General features: G+C 44.2%; 1 protein-coding gene, 1 long non-coding RNA gene and 1 other non-coding gene across 19 annotated transcripts in view; 1 reads left to right on the forward strand and 2 right to left on the reverse strand.

Moving 5' to 3' along the window:
- The window catches only part of LOC107974888 (uncharacterized), a 325,290-nt gene that overhangs the window by 218,198 nt on the left and 87,628 nt on the right, over positions 1–19,464 (forward strand). The window lies entirely within an intron of this gene.
- The window catches only part of FGF1 (fibroblast growth factor 1), a 105,438-nt gene that overhangs the window by 15,426 nt on the left and 70,548 nt on the right, over positions 1–19,464 (reverse strand). For 12 of the 14 annotated variants that reach the window (XM_024356768.3, XM_024356767.3, XM_009449859.5 and 9 more), the window contains one exon: positions 6,027–6,229. In XM_024356768.3, coding sequence (XP_024212536.1) covers positions 6,027–6,195 — 169 coding nt within the window. In that variant the 5' untranslated portion in view covers positions 6,196–6,229. Of the gene's footprint in view, positions 1–6,026; positions 6,230–13,063; positions 13,109–19,464 lie in introns of those variants that run through there. The other 2 variants (XM_009449858.4, XM_001153676.6) reach the window with 1 other exon arrangement.
- On the reverse strand, positions 17,920–18,056 carry LOC112209344 (small nucleolar RNA SNORA36 family). Its single transcript, XR_002944085.1, has one exon. It is a non-coding gene; the product is annotated as a small nucleolar RNA SNORA36 family (small nucleolar RNA).

Genomic DNA, 19,464 nt, shown 5'->3' on the forward strand with positions numbered 1-19,464 from the left:
GCTTTTGCATGGCTGTGCTAGCCCCCAACTCGCTGTTCACACCTTTTGTCTGAGGAACTAAGTTTGTAGCTTTGGTTTTCTCCTCTGCTCCCCAAAGCCTTCCATTAGGTCTTAGCAGTAGTTTGTTCACAGTAAGAATAGCAATCCCTTACTTTCCAAAGGTAGAAAAAAGGAAAAAGGGTTATGAGCCTGCCAGTGCCAAGAGAAGTCAACTTTGAGGTCTTGCACCCTGTTTCTGAGCCCCAAGCTATCCTAGCGTCTTCCTGTCCCATGCCAGGCAAATGTAACAATAAGACCACAACTGGTGCATTCAATGAGGAAAATGCCCGGAGAGAGAGGTTCTGCTTCTGTAGCATGTCTGTCTGTGGCCTCTAAGCCTGCTTTCCGCCTCTGCTCTCCAAAGAGAGGCCAAGAGAGATTATGTGCCCGGTTTATTCTGGGTTGGAGACTTCCCGTCCTTTGCCGTGTTTACCCAAAGTGAGGTCAGCCTCATTCAGAACTTGGTGAGGTTGTTTTATGTCAGTGGCATTTATAATTAAAATGTAGCCACAAGCCGGGATTGGTAAAACATTAGAGAAAGACAGAGAAGGGGAAAAATCGAATTTGGGGGAAAATAATTCCAGTGGTAAAAAATATATATATATGCACATACATATATATAAATATATTTACACATCTATATGTATATACACACACACATATGTAAATATATATGAAAAAAAAAACACCTTATCTTAAAAGGTGTCTGCTTCTTTAAGGCCTGAAAAAGTTGCCTGGAAAATTTTGATACAGTCCAGAGACTGAATGACATATATATATATATATATACACACACATATATATCATATATATAGAGTATATATTATGTGTGTGTGTGTGTGTATTTTAAAGTTTATGTATAAAAATCCTCTATGTAATCAGATGAGGGTTGTGGGGAGGAGGGCAAGGAGTCCTTCCCATCACATATGACCGAGGTGAGAGCACCCTGTCGCGGAGTACATTCCTGCCTGGAGACCTTCCCTTCTCTCTGACTTCTGGCAGTGGGGTCCAGCTCTCCCCATCGTGGTCATTTGAAAAACTGTTTTGACTTTGGGTCTATGTTGGTGGGGAATAAAGTGCCTTAACTGCTAGGTGCTGAGTGATCCCAACCAGAGAATAGAAGTCTGGACTCCCCTAAAGCAACAGGGCAGGAGGCACTTCATGAAGAGGAATCTGCCGTTTAGAAAGGGCTGCAAGGTAGGATTGTTTTGACCAGTGAACTCTGCTAGCGCCTTTAGGATGTGGCTTGATTTATAAATATTTGATTGGCACGCACTTTGCTTAAGAACATTTCCATTTGTGCAGTGAGTGGTGCCAGTAATTCTGCTCCCCACGTAGTCTCTTGCGTGCTTGGGGAGCTGAGGAGTTGTGGGCTGTGGCAGGCAGCTGAAGGTTTGGAATGCTTGTGAGGAAATTATTCTCTAATTATTGTTGCAGTCATTAATCCCATTGAGGGATAAGTCATGGTCCCCCTTCACCTGAGAGGAAACTCCCCAGAAAGATCAGAGTCAATCACAGAGCAGACTTGCCCTGCCAGAGGAGTGAGACGGGGCGGGGCTTGCTGCACCTGTGCCTGGGCACATTATGCCTCTGTGTCAGGCCTCAGGGGCTTCAACCCAGATAGTCCCAGAGAAGCTGGGACAAAGAGTCACCCTCAGTTCTGCGAGCAAGCATAGCATTCACTTAATCTAACAGACTTGAAAGGTCAGCTGGTTAGGTGAGGAAGGCTCAGGAATCCCGGAAGAATGATGATCAATACCATTTTTTTTGAGCACTTATGTGCCTAGCAGTGTGCTAAACACTCTTACAAACATTATCACATTAAAACTCCTACGTTCCTATGAGTGGGTGCTGTTGTCATTCTTGTTTTTAAAACAAGGAAACTGAGGCACATTGAGAAGTAACTGTCCCAGGGTGATACAACTGGTGAACAGCAGTGTTGGGACCTGACCTACACCCATCTGATCCATAACACAGATGTGTTTATTGAATCAGTTTGTGGGGCGGAACCACTGTCATGATGTTGGTGTCGGATGGTTGTGGGATACAGAAGGAGTCTTAGTCCTGGAAGCAGAAGACGTGGTTGGTGCCAAGCCCTCCCAGTTAGGAGCTGGTCACGCCTGTCAACTGCAGTGTTCTTAGAGTGCTAATAATTAGTAACTTCTCAAGGTTGTGGTTAGGTAGAAGTGAAGGAGTTCAGCATAATGCCCAGCACATATCAGGGCTCATAGATGTTTATTGAATATATTGTTGACTTTGAATTTAGCTGCCACCAATACAATTCAGTCACTTATCAAATTAATGTTTACTGGGCATTTTACCAAGTGGCAGGCAGTGTGCTAGACACAAAATTTGTAGTGTTGAGCAATAAGAGACAAAGTCCTTGTCCTCTAGGAGTCCAGTAGGAGGGAAAACCATTAAATAATCGCACAAATATATGGAGAATTATAACCCTGAGGACAGCTGCGTGGTACGTGAGACACTCCTCAATGCTTGTGTCCAAAATGGAACTGGCCATCTTCCCCTGGACCTGATCCTCTTCCAGGACCTCCCCCTCTCATGGTGACACCACTTATGTGTCCCCCTGAGCTGAAGCTTAGGGGACAACATGAACCTTCTCACAAACTGTGCCCATCAGCCCTGGAATCTATGCAGCACTCCCTGGCTGATTCTGCCTGGCCTTCCTAGCATGGCAGCGTAACCAATGTTCACAGTCCATATTGGTAATTGCCTGCAGCAGCGATCTAAGGAATGGAAATGGGACAAACCAAAACCACCTTCTCTGCGGGCTAGAAGTCCACCAGTAGAGACATTTTACTCAGGTCTCTATTAGAACAGCCCACACACAAGCATCTGCCCTAGGGTTATACCACTATAAGAAAGGTTAGGTACTTGGAAACTCATTCTCCTAGAGGTAGGAAGAAGATACATTTGCCCAGGAATGATCAATGACTTGGGGACAAAGAGAAGCCGTGAAAGGAGTTATTTCTGCCTTGTAGAGCTCAAAGGCATACGGTTCTATCTTGTGTGATTTGTTTAAATTTTTCGATTGGCTTTTAGAAACGCTCTTTCTGAAGGAAGTCTTAACGTGTGACTCTGTCACCTCAGTCTCTAATTATGCTCAAACTAGTGATCAAGGAATCAAAAATATCTCCTTGCCAGGCCGTGTGGATCACATTTAGTCAGGGAGCATCCGTCTCATGCCTGGCCGAGGCAATTCTGTTTCTGAATAACCCTTGAAACTCAGAAGGGCTCTGGCAGTACCACCACTGGGCAGAAGAGGGCAACAGAACCACATTCAGGGAGTACATCCGTGCCCAGGACTCCTCTCACCTGCAGAACCCTAGTAAATAGAAGCTTCGCCCTTGTGAGGCACACTGGGCAATGCTGCCATTCCCATTCCACAGGTGAGGAAACTGAGTCTCAGCGAGACTAAATGATTTTCCTGAAAATTATCTGGGAACACTAGAGACACTTCAATTTCTAGTCAGGAAAGGACTGGAAGTGTCCCAGGGCTGGGGGGCTTAAAGCTTCTTTTGCAGAGTTTGCAAACAGAAAGAATGCATAATGGCAAGAACGTTAATTGTCCAGGGCTGCTCCAGGTAGAAAGGGGCGGAGTAGGCTTGAACTCGAGCCTGCTGACTCTTCAGTGGAATATCCAGTTCCAGTACTGACAGGTACAGGGATGGGCTTCTGGCCACCCACCCCACTTACTCTGATCTCTGTCCTCTTGGTCCTTGTTCTTAGTTCCAGAGTAAGCAAATAATAGGCCCACACAACAACTCCAAGTGTTCGCAGAGAGATGCTGAATCTAAGCCTGCATCTAGCCCCTTGACTTTCCTGGGTGGCAGTACTGTTAAAAAGAGGAGTCTGGAAGGTCCTTCAATACGACCCTGTGTTACCATATGCTAGGCTGATTATATGGAAAGCTTGATGATGATAACTGCAATATGAACCAACACGTGCTGTGCTGTTCCTCTGTGCCAGCCACTGTGCCAAGAACTCTCACTATATTATCTCATTTAACCCTCCCAAGAAACCTGTGAGGCAAGGAATATTAGTATTCTTTTTGTACAAATGAGAAAAGTGAGGGTGAAAGGTGCAGTTGCCCAAGTTCACTTGGAAAATAATCTGGCATTCCTTGAATGCAGAAATCCTCACCTGCACTCCCCGGGCTACGTTGTGCTGCTTTCTAGGGGCTCCTGACATCTTAAGTCAGGCGGCCAAATCCACTGTGGACTCCAGAAGTTGTGCCAGTGTTACACACCCAGAGTGCAGTCTGTTGTGCTAATGATGGAATGGCAACAGTTAAGCCATTTTCCATTGCTACAGAAATTCCAGTATTGGAGCCTTTTTTTACTCCAGAAGTCAAGGTTTCCAGAAGAGCTAGCTTAACCCCAAGTAACATATCATGAAGTTTGTCTTTCCTCTTGGGTTCTGAGGACCGGAAAGCATTCCCTACTTTTTCAGAAAATTGGTAAGACGTATTAGGAACACTTAAAACCCAGAGGAATTAAAGCTTGTTCGTGTTGTGTGGGGCAGATCACGTGAGTTGTGTATCATGCCTGACACAATGGACTACAATCTAAGTTTGCTAATTTGCAGTGAATATTGCTTATGTATGCTATTTAACAAACTAGAGTCTTTTTTTTTTTTTGCCTCATTCTGACACCTGTTTTTCACTGAGTATAAGGCATTCAGCAAGCCCATTTGAAGATAAGCCATCAAAACAAAGCCCAAAAGAGCTAATTCTGCAGCTGCAAGCCCCAGCCTCAGCCTTCCTGCTCCTCATCTCCAGGGTCTGTGCAGTGGGTGGGGAGGAAGGAACAATGTCACCTCGTGTAAACGCCAGCGTCCATCCGCATTACCTGTGCCTCTGAGGGTAGAGCGTGAGCACCAGCGAAGTGGTCATTTGTTCTTAGAGCCTGCAACCTCTGGTGCATGGTCCATGAATAGTTAAGACCACCTGATGTATAAACCATCATGTCAAAGTGAGTGTTTTGCATTGCATTTTGAAGCCAGTCCTACAGAAACTTCCTTCCTGCCTGTCTTCTTCTATGTCTCCTGATTTTCCTTCTCTTGATTTGTGGCAAGTTTGACTCTTGAGATTGCTGACCCTCTAAGCAGGGACTGGATCTGACTTTAGGCTTCTTTGTAACCTCTGATGCTGCAGTGGGACTCAGGGAATCTCAGATAACATCACGATAGGACCTGGACACCTAATATCAAACATACACACCAATGCCAGAAGTACCAAAGCAGAAGGAAGAGATTTTTTTATACTTAGATAGTCAAGAAGATTCTTTTCTCTAGAGTCATACCTTCATTTGTCAACACCTCTGAGAACCGGGCCGCCAGGAAGTCCTGGAAGAGATATTCAGCATTTGGCGCTAGTCGCTCCTACTCTCCAGTTTCTATAAGGTCTGGAGAATGACTTTACCACTGCTGGTTACCACAGCCACATCTGCGTGATACGCAGAGGGAAAGCTGCATAATTTATGATGTGTAAGACTACGATTATGAACTGGGATTTCACAAATCAAGCCCAGTGGAAACATAACCAGGAGAGTCAGTTGACTTGAAACGGAGCCCACATCTCTGTGCAGGATTTACCGCCATGCCTGTCTGGTTCATCCCATCATGAAGCGTGCAGGCCCCTGACTAGCCTTCGGGGCCAGATCTTTCACTAGTTACAGAAACCTGGGAAAACATACAGCAATTGAGCACCGGCAGCCCGTTCTGTTGGGTCAGCAGAGAGTGCTTTTAAAAACTTGAAATAGGACACGTTTGGGTAAGTGGTGGCCCCCACAAGTCCCTATTTTCTAAACCCAGACATTTTACGCATTTATGTGACTCCACCTCTGAATGTGTCATGCCTGAATAGAACCTTGGAGAAGCAAGTACCTGTACTTAAATGTGCACCTTCCTCCTACCTTGACTACAGAAGATGTCAGAAAGGGAAGGGGGTGCCATAGAGATGGGCTTACTGTGCTGGTCGCTCCTGTCCCTTGTCCCATCCACTGTGCCATCCGGAAGGATCCTCAGGAAGTGGCCCCCGTTGCTACAGTAGAGGAGTTTGGGCTTCTTGTAATTCCCTGGAGGCAGATTAAACTTCTCGGTCAGGGCTGTGAAGGTGGTGATTTCCCCTTCAGCCATGGCTCAGCAGCTGCTGCTTGTGGCGCTTTCAAGACTGTAAGAAATTGAACAAACCTGTAGTCGGTTCTTCCAGCAAAGGCACAAAATGCACTTTGAAGAGAGGAAGGACAGCTCCAGGGCACAGGGTTCCTGGGTAGTGAGTAAGCACAGCCTGCCCAGGTGATGCCCACAGTCCGCGGGCCTGTGAGGTGGCTGGTGGTTAAGGAAGGATGGTCCCAGGCCTGGGAGGGGTTTCCAGGGCATTTTTCTCTCTTCCCAATTGGACACAGCTTTGGACCAAACTGCATTTTTTAGAACTTCAAATTTAATCATCTGACCATGGGGAAAAGAATCATGTTTTGGTCCCTCCTTCTGGTCCACACACATCCTCAAATTAAACACCAAAGTTGCACTAAAATAACACCTAGGGTCTGGCTGAAACCCACAAAAGCTGAGAGGCCAGGACCAAGGTTCTGCCCTCCACCCTCACGTTGCGTTGGTGAGGTACCGCGAAGCAGATAGCACAGATGGCCTGGACGTTCGGGACCTGCAGCCAAAGGCACAGGAGGCCTTTCAGGGACACAACAGGGAAAGTAAAGGGTTAGTATGTTAAGGGAAGCTTCTGGATTTGCTGGGGGAAACAGAACTGGAACCAGGGAAAAAGGCACAGAGTGGGAGTAAGTGGGGTTTTTAAAGGGCAAATACCATATCAAAGGAAATGTTATAAGACAGATCATTATGAGGGCTATGCCTGGTTCCTGCCCATTCTGCAGCTTTCCACATAGCTTCATGTGGCACAGAGAAGGTGGGCCTGTCCCTTGCACGCAGGCTGTTTTTGTCCTAGCTATTTTCTAATGTGAGATAGAACACAGAAACCACCATATTATATATAATATACCTTTAACATTATATGTAGCCACTACATACAAACTTATATTATTAATGTGAAAATGCATCACTTACACCTCAAAGGATTAAAAAACAAAACCAATGAGCATTAGAATTGGTTAAAACATATACTTGCCCCACCATTTAGGAGAAGGAAGTGCTGGTGACTCTAAAAACTGAAAAGAAAGAGGCCAAAAAGAGACCAGGAAACTAACGTGTGAGCTGCACTTTTTTTTTTTTTTCTCCTGAGACGGAGTCTCTGTAGCCCAGGATGGAGTGCAGTAGCACGATCTCAGCTCACTGCAACCTTTGCCTCCCGGGTCCCAGTTCAAGCAATTCTCCTGCCTTAGCCTCCCAAGTAGCTGAGATTACAGGAATGCGCCACCACACCAGGGTAATTTTTATATTTTTAGTAGAGATGGGGTTTCACCATGTTGGCCAGGCTGGTCTTGAACTCATGACCTCGTGATCCGCCTGCCTCGGCCTCCCAAAGTGCTGGGATTACAGGCGTAAGCCACCGCGCCCGGCCTGGGAGCTGTACTTTGTAAGTGTGAGTAGTGAATGTGATCATCAATACATATTGATTATCAAGTGGTCTTAGAATAAAAATCATCACCCTCATCATTAACGTATTTTGGGCTACAGGTTATCTCAAGTAATCTCACCATAATCCCTTGAAGTGGACACTAATATTATCATCATTTTTAATAAAACCAAAGCTTACAGATGTTCAGTGACCTGCCCAAGGGCAACAGCTAGTAAGCGATGGAGCTGAATCGCAAAAGGAGTCTGGGAAGAGAAAGCCCCAATTTGCCCTTGATCACCATGAAAAGGTTTAGTGACTTTATCCACACTAGTCTTTTTATGAGGAGTGGGGTTTTTACCCATTGCCTGACATGTACATCTGCCACCATTAACTTGTCATTCATATATTTATTTGTGACCCAAAGGTTGGCTAGTCTCCACGAACAGCCTCTCCTTTTGCCCCCATGCCATCTGTGAAACAGGACTCCATGCATCTCCACCTTCTCCAGGAGAAGCCCACCCCAGCAGCTTCGTGAGCATCATGGAAGACCAGCAGCTACCCTGCCTTCCCTGCACTAACCATCCATCAGTGCCTGTAGCAGCCGTGTGGAGCTGCTCTCATAGGAGATGGTTCCATCATAAATCAAGACACCGATTACAATAATTTGTCCTTATGACTTTAAAATGAGGGCTCGTGTTGGAAGCCTCCATCTGTTTTCTCTGCTCCTGGCATTTTAATGTTTCTGGTACATTTTTCCCACTCTGCCACCACATGGGCCAGCCATTGTCCCTGGTTTCAACTACTGTTGGAGGTGCCTCCAAGAATCCCAAAGAGAATTTCTCATATACCATATAAACTGTATTTAAAGTCAGACCATCCCAAATGTCCCCTCCATCCCATATGGTGAAACTTCGATTAATTCTTTTCACATAATACAGCAACAGACAGAAAATAAATATAATACCACATATATGTAATTTTATTTATGTCAATTTCACAGAGAGGATTGCAGAGTTTACCTTGCATAGTACAATCTCTCTCCATCCTCACTGTCTCTTCCAAACCTTACTTTCTTATCCATAAGCCTCTAAGTCCTTCTGTGTGCAGCTCTGGCTCTCTTACTCTCTGTCCCTCTGTGTCTTCCTGTCTCTCCACTCACTCCTCTCTCCACCCAGCCTCTCACTCTAACTCCTCACTCCACTCCCTTCTGGATCCACTTCTAATGTAAAGCAATTTAGCTCTTCCCAGTGTGGATATCTTTATCCCTCACCTCTCTATTAGCACTCAACCATCACCAGATTCCCCTTCCTTAAAATACAACTAAGAGATAGTGATTTTTTTCTTTCATTTATTTTTTTCCAAGCACTTCCTAAGTTATGTACTTCATTTGGTACGGGAGACAATAATTATATACCAGTGGTTGCCACTTAACTGCACAAATAGTCATTTGTATATTGTCAATCTTAGGTGGGCCGAATTTTGTTTCTCCTTGCCTCTGGACTTCCTCCAGTGTAGGTCCCCATTTGCCTCTGATTGTGGGGCAATTTCATGTTAAGAATGGCCTTTCAGGCCAGGTGTGGTGGCTCATGCCTGCAGTCCTAGCACTTTGGGAGGCCGAGGTGGGTGGATCACCTGAGGTCAAGCGTTCAAGACCAGTCTCGCCAACATGGCAAAAACCCATCTCTACTAAAAATACAAAAATTAGCCAGTTGTGGTGGTGCACGCCTGTAGTCCCAGCTACTCGGGAGGCTGAGGCAGGAGAATGGCGTGAACCTGGGAGACGACAGTTGCAGTGAGCCAAGATTGAGCCGTTGCACCCCAGCCTGGGCGACAGAGCGAGACTCTGTCTCAAAAAAAAAAAAAAAGGATGGCTTTTCTTCTAGATTCTAGACCATGTGTGTATGAGCCATGCAGCCCAGACTTCATCACTGTGGAGTTTTCACTGGCTAAATAACCTCAGCCAGAGCCCAGCAGGTCCTCAGGGGCCCCTCCCTCCTGACCACAGTGTACCTGCAGTCATACAAGGCCACACCTCTGCTCTCTGCCTGATCCCCTCAGTGAGAGGGAGCATCATGAGGGTGCCTATACTGATGTCAGATGGCTCCCTAAACCCTTCAGATCCACAACTGAAAACCTGAAGGAGACATGTAGACTTCTGAAAATAAGCCTGGAGTCAACATGAAACTGACAGACCATGGTAGCTGAGATTGATGACTCAGCTGAAACATACAAAAAATGAAATCCCTTTTTGTTGCTAAAGGAAACCCCAGGGGCATGAAAAGCCCTTATTTTAAACTTTATTTGTAATTTACCTATAGTTTGAGCAGTAGTTGGTCCAAAGTTCCTTGCCAATCCACTATTTGTTAAAGGGTAGAAATAAAGGAAGTATATGGCGTGATAAAACCATAAGGCAGCAACGTTAGCAGGCCCTTGGAGATTTACACAAATTGCTTTAATAAATGGATCCATTAACTAAGTGAAATCAGGCATTAAGTGTAATGGAAATTTATAAGCTCTGCTTCTTGTTACTATTTTCTTTTTAGTGGCTGTCAGAGGAGGGGATTGTCTGTGTTGTGTTGGGAAATGGAGAAGATCAAGCCCAGCGAACTCCGTGTCACCATTGTGCACGAAGCCCAGCCCTTTGAGATTTGGGGTATGGGTGAGATTTTAGGAAATCCAGATGATTTTTTTTGATTTATCAGTGACACCCAGGTTAGAGGAACACCAAGCCTATGGAACATCTGTGTTAAGGCTGACATACTTTTTCAGCTGTGGCCTCTGGAAGGGAACCTGAACTCTGACACATGAACAGGATGTGGATAGTAAGCAACCACTTTGGCTCTGGGAACCCGGGCGAGTCATTCACTCCTTCTGAGATGTTTCCTCTAATAATTCTCATCCTGCCTCTCACACAGTTGTCTGAAGGATTAAATGGGTACAATATTGATACAGTGCTTGAAAAATGGGACCTGACCTATAGGAGATAATAGTAACTGGTTATGTTGAACTAGTTGGAGCCTGGTGTGATCTAAGTCAGCTGTGATTAAATGCTCAATTTAAAATAATTTTTTAATTGGTTTGAAAATAGAAGTTTTTCATTCCCATATTTGGCAGAAATTAGCTAAGCTCCTCCCCCTGTGATGTAAGCCACAAACGTAGCAGAGAAGATGAAAGACACAAAGGTAAGCCATGGTTATGTAAGAAAAAATCCTGGTCTGCATTTCAGACTCAGTTCTCAGCTTATCAACAGTTAATATAGTGACAGTTACTATATAGTTATTATAGTTATTTGCGAGGCCCATTATTTCTAGGAGACATTTGTGCTCAGCTTGGCCCTGGAAACTAAGCTGGAAGGAAAGACCGTGATGTGTTAAGAATCAAAGGCAGGCAAACACTGACATTTATTTTTTAGTTTTGTTTTTAATCCCTGTCACTGTGTAAGCAATGTGGAATACCCATGAAGGAGGATATTTTGCAAAGTATATAAAGCCACTGAAGGTAGATGTGTAGACAGACACCTGCTAAGGTGATAATTGGATGTATCCTCAAACCCAGCATATACAAAACAGGCCTTAGCTTTGGTTCCAAATATGCTCTAAGTCCTTGCTGCCTGTGGCTATGAATGGCATCACCCAAAATCTTAATTCTTCCTTAGAGATATTAACTAAATTTTGTTAAGTCAAATATACATGTTAAATGTTAAAGGTAACTACTAAAAGAAAAGAAATAGAATGTATTTAGTCCAAGCGGCAACTGGTAGGCGTAAGGGGGATAAGGTGGAATAAATAAAACTGTGCTTATCTTCGTGACCAGCCTGACGAACATGGAGAAACCCTGTCTCTACTAAAAATACAAAATTAACCGGGCATGGTGGCGCATGCCTGTAATCCCAGCTACTCAGGAGGCTGAGGCAGGAGAATCGCTTGAACCCGGGAGGCGGAGGTTGTGACGAGCTGAGATTGTGGCATTGCACTCCAGCCTGAGCAACAACAGCAAAACTCCATCTCAAGAAAAACCAAAAAACGAAAACAAAAACAAAACCCTGTGCTATTCCAAAATAATCTAGAAAAAGAAAAAAAGAAAATAAAGTAAAAAAATTGCTCAAAATTAGGTGGCCAAAATAAATCCAAATATATGTATAATCACAATAAATGTAAATGTGCTAAATTTACTAGCTACTGTTTTTTTTTTAAGTCCATCTGCACTCTGATTACAAGAGACACATTTAAAACATAATGACATAGAGAGGTTAAAAGCAAAAGAATGAAAAATAGATACCAGACAAATGTTAACAAAAAAATTGAAAACTCGGCTGGGCACGGTGGCTCACGCCTGTAATCCCACCACTTTGGGAGGCCGAGGTGGACAGATCACGAGGTAAGGAGATCGAGACCATCCTGGCTAACACAGTGAAACCCTGTCTCTACTAAAAATACAAAAAAATTAGCTGGGCATGGTGGCGGGCGCCTATAGTCCCAGCTGCTGGGGAGGCTGAGGGAGGAAAATGGTGTGAACCCAGGAGGTGGAGCTTGCAGTGAGCTGAGATCGCGCCACTACACTCCAGCCTGGGTGACAGAGCAAGACTCCGTCTCAAAAAAAAAAAAAAATTGAAAACTCGTGTGGCTATATTAATATCAGATAAAGTAGGTCTAAGGCAAAAAGAATGACTAAAGGTAAAAGGGATTGCCACATAATAAGTGGATTAATTCAACAGAAAGATATACAAATTCCAAACATGTATATATCTAATGACATAGCCTCAAAATACATAAAACAAAAATTGACAAATATGTAAAGAGAAAGTGACAACTCCGCAATTATGGTGGGAGATTTTATAATACATTTCTGTCATAAATGATAGAGCAAACAGACACCAAATATTAATATGTAGAAGATTGAAATACACAACTAGTAAACTTAATTGATGAGTGTATAAAAGAATCTTGTACCCAACAATGAAGTGAACATCATTCTTATCAAGGACACATGGAACATTTACGAAAATTGACCATGTACCAGGTCATAAGGCAAGACAACCCAAATAGAAAAATTTGTTTCATTCAGACTATTCTTTGGGCAGAATAGAAGTCACTCCCACCTGTTCGGTTGGTGACAATGCCCTTTCAGTTTTACCTTTTTAGTGTCTCCTAAAGCCGTCCTCTTTTCTCCAGCCTCACTTCTGTTGCCTTAGCGCAGACCCAGCACCTGTCTCACCTGGGCTGCTGCGGCAGGTCCCACCTTTCCAGCACTGCCTTCTTTCAATCCACTGTCAATTCTGCTGCTAGTGACCATTCTAACTCATCACTCCCCTGCTGTAGATCTTTGACTGGGTCATTGATTTCCCATTGTCTTTCCAGATAAAACCCAGACTCCTGCCATGACCTGTGAGGCTCTCATCATTTGACCCCTTCTTAACCCTGTGACTTTTTCTCTTATTGGCCTCTTTTTATAGTCCCCCTACACCCTCATACTCACCCAGGTCTTAGCCCAAACATTGTGCTGCTGCCAACAGTATTTTTTCTCTCTCTCTTTTTCTCTCTTTCTCTTTCTCCCTCCCTCCCTTCCTCCCTCCTTCCCTCCTTTCCTCCACCCTTTCACCATGGTCTGACTAAGTCACACTCACCCTTCAAAAATTTAGCTGGATATTTCGGATATTTCCTCCTCGAGCAAGCCTTATTTGGACACATCCCCCAACCCTAACCTCCCTACTCTTTCTTAAAATTCACATATACCAGTTTAGGTGGGTTCATTCCCCTGAGCTCTCCCAACAGCAGACAGCATTTCCTTTACTTCACTGCAGCGCTGGGTGTAATTCCCATCTATATCCCCCTGCCTAAACTCTTCAGTGATTTCCCATTGCTCTGGGACAAAAACAAAAGCCTTGCTGTGGCCTGCAGGACTCTGGGAGGTTCAGCCCTTACTCCCCCTCTGCCTCATTTCCCATCACGTCTCCCTCCAAACTTGCCTTCCATTTTCTGATTCCCCCCACCCTAGGACCTTTGCCCACGCTGTTCCCTCTGGAGTGATGTTCCTCTCTTTCTCTCTACCCTACTCCGCTGGTTAACTCCTAATTTTTCTTCAAATCTTAGTTCAACTCTCAATTCCTCATGAAAGCCTTTCCTGTCTTCCCTGAACTGAGTCAGTTTCCTCCAGTTCTCATAGGACCATTTGACATTTCTTCATGGCTCTTACTACCAGTGTTTAATTACACATTCACTCTTGTGATTATTTAATGTCTCTTTTCATGACTGGACTGTCAGCTCCATGATAGTACAAACCAATTGGTCTTGCTCACAATGGCATCCCAGTGCCTAGCAAAATGCCTGGCACCTGATGGGCATTTGATAAGCATCTGTTGAATGGGCAAATGAGTGTAATTTAACTACGTTTACTTCACTGACTCCTTCATTAGTCTCTGAGACCCTGGGACAGAAACTATGCCTTTTCTTTCTGTATCTAGCATTGAGCAAATACCTATGCATTATTAGTGTCCTGTGAATTCTTGTTGATTGAAGGGCCAGTCGTTTCTCAGGAGCCTCTTGTGGAACATCTTATCAGACTACCTAATTAGCAGGTGATGTCCTATAGGTATTGACAAAGAAGCTAAGCCAAGAGTCTAAATGTATTTTAATTGGGTTCAAATTAGGCCAGAATACCCTACCTTTGGTTAAAGGCAGGCTCAAACCCTGTCCTCATCTTGTAATAAATACTTCCTTATTTCTTTAAAGAAAATACTATGGAAACTAAGGATCTCAGAAAGGAAGTGATCAGCTCCTTTAGTCTCAAGTCTGAACTTATCTAACCAAGAAAAATATTTGTAGGGCCTGGAAAAAAAATCCAGGCTTTTTAAATTTCTGCCACAGCGTGTTAGGCTGGCAGGGCCCCACCTTCCACTCCCTGGTGAAGGAAAGTTTGCCAAAGAAAGGGAGGCAGTGTGTTCTTTGCTTTCTATTTCTTCTGCTCCATGTTCCATGATCTGTAATGGGTCTGAGGTAGGAGTGTAGCCATGGCTGACTGGCCTGGGCTAGCATCTCAGCATGCTGCCCCCAAACCAGTTCTGTTCCATGAGCTGAAATCTCATCTTCCGTGGTTGACAGTAAACTGTGGACTTGACTATGGGATGGACTTGACAATGGTGTGCAGGAGACAGCTCCCAGAAGCTCATGAAAGCCAATTATTAAATATTCAGGAATTTTACTATTATTAAACCATTAATATCTTGAAATCAACCCTGGTGAGAGTATTTATATCATAGAAATTGGCAAATGCCAGGGCTTTTAAAATTCTCCTTTTTTTTCCCCTCTGATAGCTGGTTTACCCAGCATACTGCTAAACTTGGGTTTGAATCCTGGTTGGACACTCACTAGTAAATGACTCATTCTCACAGTGCCCCAGTTTCCTCATCTGCAAAATGGGGCTGCATAACAGTAGCTACTGAACAGAGTCACTGTAATCTCAGCACTTGAGAACTTGTAAGTATTCGATAGATATTAGCTTGACTATCACCAGCTGTGTACCCTTTTGACACTTTTTTTTGTTTTTTTTTTTTTTTGAGACAGAGTCTCGTTCTGTCGCCCAGGCTGAAGTGTAGTGGTGCGATCTCGGCTCACTGCAACCTCCACCTCCCGGGTTCAAGTGATTTCTCCAGCCTCAGCCTCCCAAGTAGCTGGGATTATAGGCACATACCACCACGTCCAACTAATTTTTGCATTCTTTTAGTAGAGACGGGGTTTCTACCATGTTGGCCAGGCTGGTCTCAAACTCCTGACCTCAGGTGATCCACCTGCCTCAGCCTCCCAGAGTGCTGGGATTACAGGCATGAGCCACAGTGCCTGGCCCCTTTTGTCACTTTTACAAATCATCTGGTATTGATTTAGGATTGAACAAGCTTGATTTTTCATATTTAGAAATATTTTGTGTCATTTCATTAAAAAATTTTTTTTTTTTTTTGAGATAGGGTCTTGCTCTGTCACCCAGGCTGGAGTGCAGAGTGCAGTGTACACTCATGCTCACTGTAGCCTCAAATTCCTGGGCTCAAGCGATCCTCCCACCTCAGCCTCCCAAGTAGCTGGGACTACAGGCATAGGCCACCATGCCTGGTTAACTTTTTTTTGTTTGATTGTTTGAGACAGAGTTTCGCTCTTGTTGCCCAGGCTGGAGTGCAATGGCACAATCTTGGCTCACTGCAACCTCTGCCTCCTGGTTTCAAGCAATTCTCCTGCCTCAGCTTCCCAAATAGCTGGGATTACAGGCACCCGCTACCATACCTGGCTAATTTTTGTATTTTTAGTAGAGACGGGGTTTCACCACGTTGGCCAGGCTGGTCTCGAACTCTGGACCTCAGGTGATCCACCTGCCTCAGCCTCCCAAAGGGCTGGGATTACAGGCATGAGCCACCATGCCCGGCTGCCTGGCTAACTTTTAAAATTCTTTTTTGTAGAGATGGGGTCTCACTGTGTTACCCAGGCTGGTCTTAAACTTCTAGGCTCAAGCAATCCTCCCACCTTGGCTTCACAAAGTGCTGGGATTACAGGCATAAGCCATCACGCCTGGCCCATTTAGTAATATTTTAGGAGTATTCGAAAAATACCATGTTCTAAGTGATAGGTTAGAACTTTCCATTGTCATTTATAAGCACTGATGCACTCCTCTCATTTGCTTAGGCGCTCAACATGACATGCTAGTGATGAATTTTCAGTATATTTCATGGGTCTACATGTGTTACTGTTCAGGATGACAGAGAATGTGCTTAATAGTCTTTCTCTTCTGCTCTTTAATTTAGGATACTTTTAATTCTAAAGACTCCCCAAGTCACTGAGAATAAACTGTCCCCTGGTTTCTAGAATCAAATATTATTTGAGGGAGATCAAGATGTCACATACTCTAGAAGTCAACAACTTCTACTCAGTGCCTGCCATGGGCAGAATGTTGCAGACGTCCTGGAAATTTAAAAAAGAAAAGAAAGAAAAAGAAAGACCTGAGATCCCTAATCCACAATTCTGAAATTCAAAAAGCTCTGAAAGCTAGAAGTTCTTTCATAACAGATTGTGGCAAAACCTAGCCCAAACTGTCCTGAGACTTAAAGTCTATTTGTTCTGCTTTGTGTTAATAATACTTATATAATCTGGTACAGTTGCTAATGTGTTTGATTCTAGGGTAGTGTCCCAGACACCACTGGAGTTGTTCCATAATATACAATATATGCACCATACTACCTCGCTAAAATTACCCAAATTCTAGAATCTGAAACATATCTAGCCCAAGGCTTTTCAAATAAGGGATTATGGGTTGGTAGTAGAAATCAGTTGCTGCCTTTAAGGAGTTTACAATCTAGCCACACCAGACTCATCAAGCCATGTTTCAGATAAGAGGGACATAGATGCTTGCATCTAGTGTAACTGGCAGGAAGTGGGGGCTGTTATCTAATCCAGCTGTGTCACCAAACAGCTCAGTCCCAGCCCCAGCTTGCACACTTCATAACGAAGAGAGAGAACTACAAGCAGACACACACACACACACGTGTCCTGTAGTATCCTTTATTTCTTCCCTTGATTCTGTATGTTTTTTCCCTGCAGTCTGGCTTATTCATCCACAAAATACTTCCCCTCATAGAGCATCATTCAGTTGGAGGTCAGGAATTCTTTTAAGTGCTTAGAGAAAACAGTATCCACTCCAAAAGGAAAAACAGAGTGCTCCCTGGTGCAATGGTGTGCTCTGCCGGCCCCCATTCTGTCTGAACTTTAATGGTACACCACGGTCCAAACCATCCTGCCGGCCCTGGGCCATCCTGAAGACCTGCACACATCTTAAATGGAAATATCCTTCCTGCAGACGGACACATTAAAGCCCCAGGGCTTCACGCCAAATGCAAAGTGATTCTGCAGGGGCTCTGGCAGCCCTTCGCCACCTCCTTTAGCCTTCTCTTACTGATGTGTCTCCAAAAATCTTTTGAATCTGTTGTTGTGCAAGTTACAATTTCCAGAACCAGCCCAGCAAGGACATTCCTTTCTCGAAATCAGCCAACATTCCAGCTTATAGGAAGATGGTCTGTTGGCTGCATCTTTTTTTTTCTTCCCTCTTGACCTAGAAAATTTAGCTTCTCCAGACGCAGTCTTTTGAAGTATGTGTTTGTTATCTCTTTAGAAATGCTGAGGGCTTGCCCTGCCATTTGTTACTCAATAGCCGACTCTGGACCTACCCGTAAATAATAAAATATGTCCACAAATAATAATATAATGACCCTTCTTGAACATTTACTGTATGCCAGATATGGTTCTAAGCACATTACATTAATTAATCCTCAAATTCTGTTAGGAAAGTATTTTTGTTTTTGTTTTTGGCTAGGAAGGAAATGAATAGAATAGTATTCTCTGTGCAATCACCTACCCTAGCCTGTTTTAATGCCCCAACATTCCAAAGTTTAATTAACAGAAAAGGGAAGCTGTCCTCGACTGAACTCAAGGCATTGTCTGAGTTCCCCCATTTGGCAGCTAAGGAAGTGAGGCTCAGAAAGTTTATGTCACTTTTCTAAGATCATACCACTAAATATTAAAAGTAATGGCAAAAGCGCAATTACTTTTGCACCAACCTAAAACGTGTTGGAGCTGACATCTGAAGGTAGGGTTTGCTGACTCCAGAGTCCACTATTTTCATTGCTGAATAAATGTGGATAAGAGAATAAAATGCCCCTTGAACTGAGTGACCCTTGAGCTTCTCTATTCTTTTTACTCTACCAGCCCCCGGAACGTGTACAGCCCATTCGTTCATGTTCTAAAGGAGATATGTTTTTATTGAGTGGAACTTTGCAAGTTCCTCCCCTGATGGCCTGTCCTCTTCACCGGGGTGCAGCGTCCCACCATCAGCACTTTCCTGATTGTCACTCCTGTGCCTCCTTTAGGTGACCCTGCAGCCTGTGAGACCATCTTGGCCCTTGTCAGGGCAGCCATTTGCCATTGCAGATGAAGGGTGGGAGAGAGGCCAGAGACTCCTTCAGACTGGGTTGGAAATGTCATGAAAATGGAAATTCTCACAACCTGAGAGTCATAGACCTGGATTTGGGTTTCTGCTGTGTCATTAAGTTCTTGCAAACCAGGCAAGTCATGTAACCTTTCTGGTCCCCAGTTGTCTTCTCTGTAAAATGAAGCTGTTAAGAGCTCTGATCTCATCACGTTGCCATGAGAAAGGAATAGGACAAGGTCCAGGAGGGAGCTTGCATATAGTGAGTGCTAGGAAATGTCAGCTATCGTTATCCTTGTTAATATGAACCTGTGTTTAGTGGGTTGATTATCTGAACTTTGATAGCAGTTGGGGTTTCACGGAGCATTTGGGATGAATAAACAAGCATCTCTGGATAGCTGTTGTGTAGACACTATATGAGGTACTTCATAATCATTTTGTATTTGCTGTTCCTCTATCATATGGGCTAGATGAACACCTCTCCTTCTTCTCCAGCCAAGAGAAGTGTGTTGCAGAGAGAATGGACAGCTTACCAAAGCAAATCTGTGGCTTAGTCAATAATAAAACCCTCAGTCCCGAAATACCAGTTTATAATGTCATCCCCATTTCCAAGGGGCCCAGCCTCCCTCAAAACATTAAAAAATAAAAAGGACAAAACTCACATTTCTACTAGACAGACAATATCCCGGCATCTCTGGAAGAACAGTTAGCAATCCCAGCATGCGGGTTTGTGTATTAAGGTGCTTGGATATGAAAAAGGAATGTAAACCCTGTGGAGCTCATTTCATACGTCAGACTCCATTCTGGATCTTGAAAGGGGGCCATGGAGGCCCCAGCATGCCCCAAGCACCACGCAGGAAGCAGGCAGGGGAGCAGGGCCCAGGATATGCAAAGCGACCCAGTTGGTATCACAGCCAAAG

This window comes from Pan troglodytes, chromosome 4 (genome assembly GCF_028858775.2).
Source record: "Pan troglodytes isolate AG18354 chromosome 4, NHGRI_mPanTro3-v2.0_pri, whole genome shotgun sequence".
NCBI classification, from domain to species: Eukaryota; Metazoa; Chordata; class Mammalia; order Primates; family Hominidae; genus Pan; species Pan troglodytes.